This window comes from Drosophila willistoni, assembly GCF_018902025.1.
Source record: "Drosophila willistoni isolate 14030-0811.24 chromosome 2R unlocalized genomic scaffold, UCI_dwil_1.1 Seg167, whole genome shotgun sequence".
NCBI lineage: Eukaryota > Metazoa > Arthropoda > Insecta > Diptera > Drosophilidae > Drosophila > Drosophila willistoni.
Window position 1 is genome coordinate 7,926,114 of NW_025814050.1, and position 9,327 is coordinate 7,935,440.

The 9,327-nt window shown below is 34.3% G+C and overlaps 1 protein-coding gene across 1 annotated transcript; it reads left to right on the forward strand.

Moving 5' to 3' along the window:
- Window positions 1-2,994: 2,994 nt before the first annotated feature.
- LOC6644270 (dihydropyrimidine dehydrogenase [NADP(+)]) lies at window positions 2,995-6,494 on the forward strand. Its single transcript, XM_023176775.2, has 3 exons — window positions 2,995-3,188; window positions 3,247-4,181; window positions 4,247-6,494. The coding sequence occupies exons 1-3, from the start codon at window positions 3,081-3,083 to the stop codon at window positions 6,339-6,341; spliced, it is 3,138 nt and encodes a 1,045-aa protein (XP_023032543.1). The 5' UTR covers window positions 2,995-3,080; the 3' UTR covers window positions 6,342-6,494.
- Window positions 6,495-9,327: the final 2,833 nt, after the last annotated feature.

Below are 9,327 nucleotides of genomic sequence, written 5' to 3' on the forward strand. Positions count from 1 at the left end.
ATTATTCAAAATTGATTGAAATTTTCAATCTTCAATTATTTACCGTATTTTCAAATTGACTTTCACTTTTACAAGTATTAAGTTATTGGTATTAGCTTCAGATTATGCCATTCAATTAAGTACTTAATTCGGAAAACATTCAGATATGCATATATACAGATATATATATATAAAGATAAAGAGAAAGATACGCAAAACAGTGATTGATTGTCAATGTTTATTGCATAATTAGCCCACCAGTCAAAATAATCGTTAATTCTTTTACATTTCACAAACAAACAAAAAAACAAACAAACAAACAGCCCAAAATATATCCAATTGATCTCATTATGTGATATTTGTCGTAGTGCCCAAAACGTTCACTGTACGTACATACATACATACATAGATACATTGAAATGTATCTGCATCTATAACCAAAAGCTATATACACAAGTTAAGTGCATACCTTAATGGATGCGCAAGACCCGCCCGAACACCCCGCCACCCCCAAAATCCCCCAACCCTCATGCATATCTGTTATACTAACTGAATACAACTTTTCAAATTGCTCGATTTTTGGGAACATCTGATAATTTGCCACTTAAACAAAATAATATATATATAGACATATATTTCATTTTCATAGAAAATCAAATACATTTCTCTATGGAATTCCTGTAAATATCGCGTGTGTGTACTCTATTTTACGATATAAGTTAAGTGGGGATCGTATAATCCCCGCTCCAGCAACAGCATATAAACAATTTTACAACTAAATCTAAACTTTGAGTTTTTATTTCTTTGTTATGTGGATTTTATTTTGTTTTTTGTTCTCCACCTTTTTATAATACATCTATATAAACTAATTGTAACTATATATATATGTAAGTAGTTAAAAACACAAAAGTACAGAAAAACAAGTTGTTTATCTTTTTTTTTTCTTTGTTTTGTTTTCTTTCCATTCAACAATTTTTCCAAATTTTTATGCAATGCTGAACACTGTAAACATTTACCTTAATATTTCATCGTACTTAATTTACAAAATAAAAAACCAAAATGAATGTCAGATTTTCAAATATATATATATATATATATATATGTATGTATATGTGTAAATTTGTGTGTATATATTTTAATTTTTTCTTATTTTATATTATTCGTTATTTTCTTATTTTTTGTTTTTCTATGATCCACTAAAAATTCGCCTTATAGCTAGAGGTCTACACTATTCAGCAACTATTTTTGTGAAAATTTGTGTTTTTCAAAATTATATTAAATACTAAAAATTTATTATTGTGAAAAATTTGCAAAATGTATGAATGTATGAAAATTATAAACTTAGTAAGAAAAGAAACAACACAAACAAAAAATAAAAAGAGAAAAAAAAAACAACAAACAAACAAAAAATTACTAAACAATTTACTGAATAAATATTTGAAAGTTGTAATGAAATAATTAAATTTGATTTTGAATTGGTTAAAAAGAGGGATAGAAGGATTTAATATTAGTCCTATCCTCAATATTTCAATTAGAGTCTAATCTAAGTTGTCTTGAATTGCAGTATTAAGACGCTCTTTCGTCTATTATCAAGGGCTCAACAATAATTTTTGAAAATTATTAAGTTCTTTCAATATGTTATCCTTAAAAACAATATTTGCCTCGTTTTCTAATCGATTTCAAATAGAAATCGATCTTTAAAATTGAAATATAAAATGGGAACAACTTGCATCAATTGTAAAAATTAATTTAAAATTCGATATTGTTTCTTAACGTAATGTTTCAATTTCAGAATTTTAAAATATCGATTATTTTTGCTTTAAATATTTGTTAATTTACATATCTTGAATGTTCTACTAAAGGACCAAACACATCTGTATAAAATAATAATCAACTAATCGCTTAGAACGCTTTACTGGAAACAAATTTTTAAATTCTAAAAGGTTATAATTCCATTTTAATTTTTTAAATTTTTAGAAACCCCATTATACCATATAATTACAAGATGTTTTTTAACTAAAACATTTTGATACTGTATGTATGAAAATTGTCGGAATCGGATTTGAGACCTATTCTCTCCATACAGTGCCAAATGCTACGGGGTCCTGCCACTTCAGGGCTCTGTAAAACGATATTTGATCACTCAAAGAATGAATAATTTTTATTCATGTAGCCAAAATACAGTCTGAGCTAAATTTAATTTGAAAAATTCTGAAAGTTCTTAAAAAATCTTAACTTTGCCAAATTTTAATCGATTTTTTAAAGCGATGTCTTATTTTAAGTCTTTTAAATTCAATTCAGATTGAAACGTTTCTCACATTATTAAGTTATCTTTTAAAGTAATACAAAAAATGCCAATAAGCATCAAATATTCCAAGAAACCTTAATTTCATGAAGCTACAAATTAGTCAATACTCATTTGGAGTATTTAAAAAACACATGTCTTTCAAGTTAGAACAGTGTCTTTCAATGTGCATCAAAATCATGGGAACTGCATTATCATTATTTACAGATTTTTAAAAAAATTTGCAATCTATACATTATAATTTTCTTCAAAAATCGAATTGAAATGCACTATTTAAAAAATCAAAATTTTTAATATCCTTTGAAAATATAGGTTATAAATTTTATTGAGATACAAATCGGTTAGAATTCGACCAAAATATAGTCTGACAAAAAGGCAGATGAAACAAAGATGTATGCGTAAAAATTCTAAAAAAAAGCCATCATCTCTGCAAATCCTATTTAACCGATTTTCATTCGTTTTCTTACTTTTACACTTGGAACCCCATAAACCTTTAGTTTGGATATAAATTCCTACAGACCCCGAGCTAGCTTAATCCGGCACTCTCCCTTTAATAGAAACACTTCTTAGAACCATTTGTTTTTTCGTTTTAATTCATTTCTCAAAAGACTTTATTAAACGTTAGAAAAATTTAATTTTGCAGTTTCAGGTGGAGCAATTTAAGTAATCTTTGCTTTTGTAAATGTAGGATAGTAGTTAAATGTAATGATTTGACTCATTTTCCCAGGGCTTTTTACTTATCTGGTATAAATTTCATTTTTTTTTCACACAATATATTTACACGAAAGAAAAAATTATGAATCGCTGTTTCTGCGCTGATGGACTCAAGCTGAAATATGTAGAAGGTTGGAATATAGTAAGACGCTATGTGGACCATGTCAGCAAGGATTCTCCTGAGATCAAGGTGAACAAAGGAGCTAATTTTTTAAAATAAATGTATTAATGCTTTGTTTTCCTACTAGAAAGTTTTGGAGCTTAATCCTCGCGTGAAACGTCAGTGTCGCATGGTGCCCACTGCTCAGGTCAAGGAGGAACGTAAATTCTGGATGCGTGTGCGAGAGAGAGGTTTGAAGGAACGTCCTTCACTGCTTAACAATTTCGAGGACGTTAAGGAGTCCACGCTCTCGGAGAGAGCTGCCCTTAAGGAGGCAGCTCGTTGTCTTAAATGCGCTGATGCCCCTTGCCAAAAGGCTTGTCCCACCCAAATAGACATTGCCCATTTCATTGGATGCATTGCTAGTAAGAACTATTATGGAGCAGCAAAGGCTATATTCTCGGATAATCCCTTGGGGCTTACCTGTGGCATGGTTTGCCCGACTAGTGATCTCTGTCAGAGCAGTTGTAACCTCCACGCAACGGAAGAGGGACCCATTAATATAGGTGGCTTACAGCAATTTGCCACTAATGTATTTAGACGAATGGGAGTTCGTCAAGTGGTTCCTCCAGAGGCTAAGAATCTCAAGAATGCCAATAAAAAGATTGCCCTCGTTGGTGGTGGACCCACCTCGCTGTCATGTGCCACTTTCTTGGGTCGATTGGGTTACAAAGACATTACCATTTACGAGGAAAATGAATATGCTGGTGGACTGGCTGCCTTGGAGTTTCCACAATTTCGTTTGCCATTAGAGGCAGTAAATTTCGAAGTGAATCTTGTTAGACATCTGGGTGTTCAATTCAAAAATGGCATGAAGCTGGGAAGTGAAGATTTGAATGTGCAGAAATTACTGATGGAAGGTTTTGATGCTGTTTATTTGGGCATAGGTCTACCAGATCCTGTATCGTTGCCCATATTTCAGGATTTGACTGCCCAGATGGGCTACTATTCATCCAAGACGTTTCTTCCTAGAGTTTCCAGTGGCTCCAAGCTGGGTTTTTGTGCCGGCTGTAAGAAGAAAAAGTTCGTATTTGGCGGCAAGAAAGTTAAACGATTTTTCAAAAATTTCTCATCTAATCCTTTCCTAGAATACAGTTTGAACTGCCCAAGCTAGATGGCAATGTGGTGGTTATTGGTGCAGAAGGCGGTGCCTTCGCTTGTGCTCGTTGTGCCCTGCGTTGTGGGGCCAAACGTGTGTATGTGGCGTTTCTACACGGCACATCTGACATATTTGCTACTCCCGAGCAAGTGCGTCAGGCTACCGAGAAGGAATATGTGGAACTTTTACCCTATCTAATGCCCACGAAGGTAGTGGTTCGTGATGGCAAAATAGAAGGCATGGAATTTCATCGCACCATTCAGACTGAAGAGGGCAACATTGAAATAGTAGAAGATGAGAAAATGAGTCTTCAAGTGGACTATGTGATCTCGGCTTTTGGCTCAACGGTGGCCAACAATCAACTAAAGAAAGCTCTATATCCTGTGGAAATTGATGAGCGGAGTAGGGTAAAGGTGGACCCCAAGACATTGGCCACCAATGTACCGAGAGTCTTTTGCGGTGGTGATCTAGCTGGCATTGGTCACACAGTCGTCGAGGCGGTCAACGATGGTAAAGTGGCAGCTTGTAGTATACACTGCATGCTCCAAGGAAAGAAACTGGGAATGGAGCCAGCTGAGCTACCATTATTTCACACAGAAATCGATGAGGTGGATATTTCGGTGGAGGTCAATGGCCTTAAATATTTGAATCCCTTTGGCTTGGCCTCAGCTCCGTCGACAACTAGTGCGGCCATGTGTCGACGTGCCTTCGAAGATGGTTGGGGCTTTGCGGTGACCAAGACAGTGGTCCTCGACAGGGATGAGGTGACAAATGTCTCACCCAGAATAGTCAGAGGTTCCACCCATCATCAGGGATCATTTATGAATATAGAACTTGTCTCGGAGAAGAAAGCCGACTATTGGTTTTGTGCCATAAGTCAACTGAAGAAGGATTTCCCCATGCATAGGATTATATGCAGTATCATGTGTGACTATCGGGAGGCTGATTGGGTGGAGTTGGCCACACTAGCAGCCAATTGTGGCTCAGATGCCTTGGAATTAAATCTATCCTGTCCCAATGGCATGGCCGAGAAGGGTTTGGGTCAAGATCCGAAAATCGTTGCCGATATATGCAGATGGGTGAGAGGTGCCATCAAGATACCGTTCTACGTCAAGTTGACACCCAATGTTACGGATATTGTGGAAATAGCCAAGGCAGCGGTTGATGGTAAGGCCAATGGTGTGACTGCCATCAATACGGTGTCTTCCTTGATGGATCTACGTGCCGACGGCACTCCTTGGCCTGCTGTGGGCGCGGAGCAACTTACTTCATATGGTGGGTTGTCGGGCAGTGTGATTCGTCCCTTGGCATTGCGAGCCATTTCAGCGATTGCTAAAAAGCTGCAAAATATTGCTATTCTAGGCACTGGAGGAGTTGAGTCGGGAGAGACTGCTCTCCAGTTCATTCATGCTGGTGCCTCACTTGTTCAAATTTCATCAGCCATTCAGAACCAGAATTTCGCCATAATTGAGGACTATTGCAGTAGTCTTCGTGCATTACTCTACCTTAAAGCCAATCCTCCGCCTAATGATGGTCACCTCTGGGATGGACAGAGTCTGCCCCAACCCTTGCATCAGCGTGGCAAACCGATTCTTCCCCTAAGAAACTCCAGAAATCAACCATTAGGCTTCTTTGGTGCAGATCTGTGTAAACGTGAGTTGTGCATTGAGCAATTATATGAGAAATGTGGAAGTACTTTCACCCAACCCGATCCCCCGACTGAAGAGCAGCAGTTAGCCGTAATGTGTACAAAACCCAAACCTGCTTCCAGTTTGGCAAAGTTACGAGGTGCTGCCCTAAAGCACATTGGATCCTTCAAAGCTCTGGATGTCAAGCAGCAGCAGGTGGCTTTAATCAATGAGGATTTGTGCATCAATTGCGGAAAATGTTATATGACCTGTTGCGATGCCGGCTATCAGGCCATCACCTTTGATAAGGACAACCACAAGCCTCTGGTGGGCGATAATTGCACTGGTTGTTGTCTCTGCCATTCCGTTTGCCCCATCATCGACTGCATCAGCATGGTGCCCAAGAAAATTCCACATGTTGTCGATCGCGGACCAATCGAACAAACTGGAGACTGATGTGAAATCTTTTAATTCGATTTTATTGCTTATAATAGTAATACGATATATTTAAGTAGCATGTATTTATTAGTATGTATATACATATGTATGTATATTAGTATGTCAAATTTTATGTCAAGAAGTAAAGAAACTCTTTAGCCTTTAAATCAAGTATCGAAGCAAATTTTATTTCAAATTAAATCAAAAGAGTAGTTCAGAAAAATATTAGAGATAAAATATTAAAGTTTTAAATGATCGGAAATAAATAGAACCGCTAATTTGTTATTAAAATCATAAATTTTTATCCACTTGGATTTTATAAATTTATCCAAGTGTTTGTAACACAGAGAAGTAGATGTTTCCGACCACAAAAAATGTACAAATTATAGATTATCGTGATGGCCCGAGTCGATAAAGCTACATATGTCCGTCTATACGAATTAACTTCATGCCCTTAATTCCAAAACTACTGAAATCAAAATTGGCATTCAAAGTTTTTATTACCTAATTGTGATCAATTTTAGCAATTCCTAATATGCAGCTGCCATAGAAAAATTATCAAGTCTTTTTAAAGAAGGCCTAATGAGAACTTTATCATAATGTACTAAAATCTTAAAAAATACAAAAATATGTGAAATCTTAAATTTAGTTAAGTAAATTCTTGGAAGGGTGTAGAAAATTCGGCGCAACCAACGGCTTCTCGTTTTATAAAATATTGCTAATGAAAAAATTTGAATCGTATTTTACTTTTGATTTTTATAAACACAACGAAGGGTAAACGCTAGTTTCAACTATAAGTATTCTAGGTGGATATTTCCATTGACTTATTAGTCAACCTAAAATAAAAAAATAATAATAATAATAAAAGGATCATAAGAGGTAAGGAGTCCGCAATTTTATGTTTCGAAGAGTTTTTCCACCACTTTTGCTTTAGAACAACTTTTTTACTTTAACTATCATTTAAAAATTAAACCCCCTAAGCCAAGACAAGGATGCCATTTTCTATGTAGCCTAGGCTATCATTTCAAAAGTCAAGTAATGTATTGACAGATTCTGCCTAATCAACCATTAGAGCAAAACTGGAGCCAACATTGGGGATGTGTAATTTAAATTTTAAAGCTTCAAGTTTTTATTGCAACATTAAAACGTTCGCTAACAATTTGAACGATTTTATTGACAATAAAGTCTGAATCATTTTATGTTTATGGATTTAAAAAAAAAATCCAAATAATCTGTTTTAACTAACAGGAATTCTTTTTAGAATGTCCAACAAAAGGTATTTATCTTATTAGGACAAAAAAGTTTAACAAAGGTTTACACCGAAGAAATCTTATGCATAAGGGATTTCCATTTCTGATTTCTCCCGATTGGTTGAAATTTATTGTCATTATTTTTATTTTTACTATTTCGTGCATATTTTTTTTAAATCTGTTATTGTTTTATTTTAAAAATTTCCTTATTGTTGGCTCAGCTCATTTCTTTGATGAAGATATGCAAAAACTTCTCTAGACGATTAGGGGGGCAAAATGTCTGCAAATACATAATATTTTCTTCTCTTTGTTGTTAGCAAACAAAAAAGAATTTATACTTATGCTAGCAACTAACAGATATATCCTAAGGGGATATCCTAGCCAAGAAGAATCAATTTTCAATCGATTGAAGCTAATGTTTATATTTACATTTGTCATAGCTCTTTTGTAATAAAGAGTAACATCGTTGTAGTATGTATAATCCTCTACCTCTAAGGACTCCAAAAGAACAAGTTATGTTCACTTCAGGTATTACAATTTTGTTTAACCAATTGTCCTTCCCGCATAGTCTTTTCGATTGGCAAAGAGTAAATATAGCCAAGTAAGTACCATAAAATTGATTTTCAATTTGAGACTTCAATACGTTATCCTTCAACTGATTGTTATTAATTGCACGCATCATGTATCAGCGAAATGAGGAATGAGGGAAAAGTGACTTTTATGTTGTCCCCCCCGGTGGTGAGGGATGAAGCTGAATGTTACCAGGTAACCTTAACTGCCATCAAGTAAATGGTATATCTCCAGGGTGAAATAAAACAATATTACGTGCTGACAACAAAGAAATGTGGTGGATTTTGGAATGAAAAAACATGAGTAAGGTGATGGAGAAATGCTGGCAAATGAGCAGTCTGTTTTCTTTTAAAGTAGAATATGAAATAATTATGAGGAAACATAGTTTCATAATTAATCTTTGAGTCATTTTTTTGGGTATATTTTCACAAATTAACTCTGTGTGTTGATATAAAGAAATGAAGTTGAAACATGAAATGCTGTTTTATCTGGTTGTTCTATGTCCGTCCCTGCTGAATTTCTCCGACTAAGTGTCCTTATTACAACTCTTTTTGAATGAGTTGAATACATGAATGTCAATACATAGATTATAGATTTTAATTAAATAATAATTATATTGAATTGAAATCGGTGTAGACAAAAAAAACTCTAGAGGACGAAATAAATATATTAATAGTTTATGCTAGAAACTATCTTAAATTGGAATAAAACTTAACTTTTTTACATATCATACAGTATTACTACAAAAAGATGAATCTGATTTAATAAAGTCTAAAACTAGAGTTCGCTTTTTGAAAACTACACAAAAAATGGATAAAATGTAATCCTCGATGCAAAGATTCTCTATATAGAATTTCAAAGCTGCAACTCACACGAAAAGTGATAAATTTGTTGAAAACAATAAATACTTTTTCAGCCTATTGCATACTTTAAGGTGTAACGTTTCCGCATTTTATAGTTCTAGATCCGCCAGTGCTAATAAACTAATTATAATTTATAGCTTTCTGTAATGAATAATATTTAAATACAGTTCAATTAAATTCTAATAATACTAAAAATGTTAACCATAATAAAATAAATTAACCAATTAAAATATAATGGAAAACTCCCAAAAAGAAGAAAGTCCTCAACCCTTCAGAGCAACAGCAAGTGAAAATATGTTAAATGTCATTACAGAGTCATGA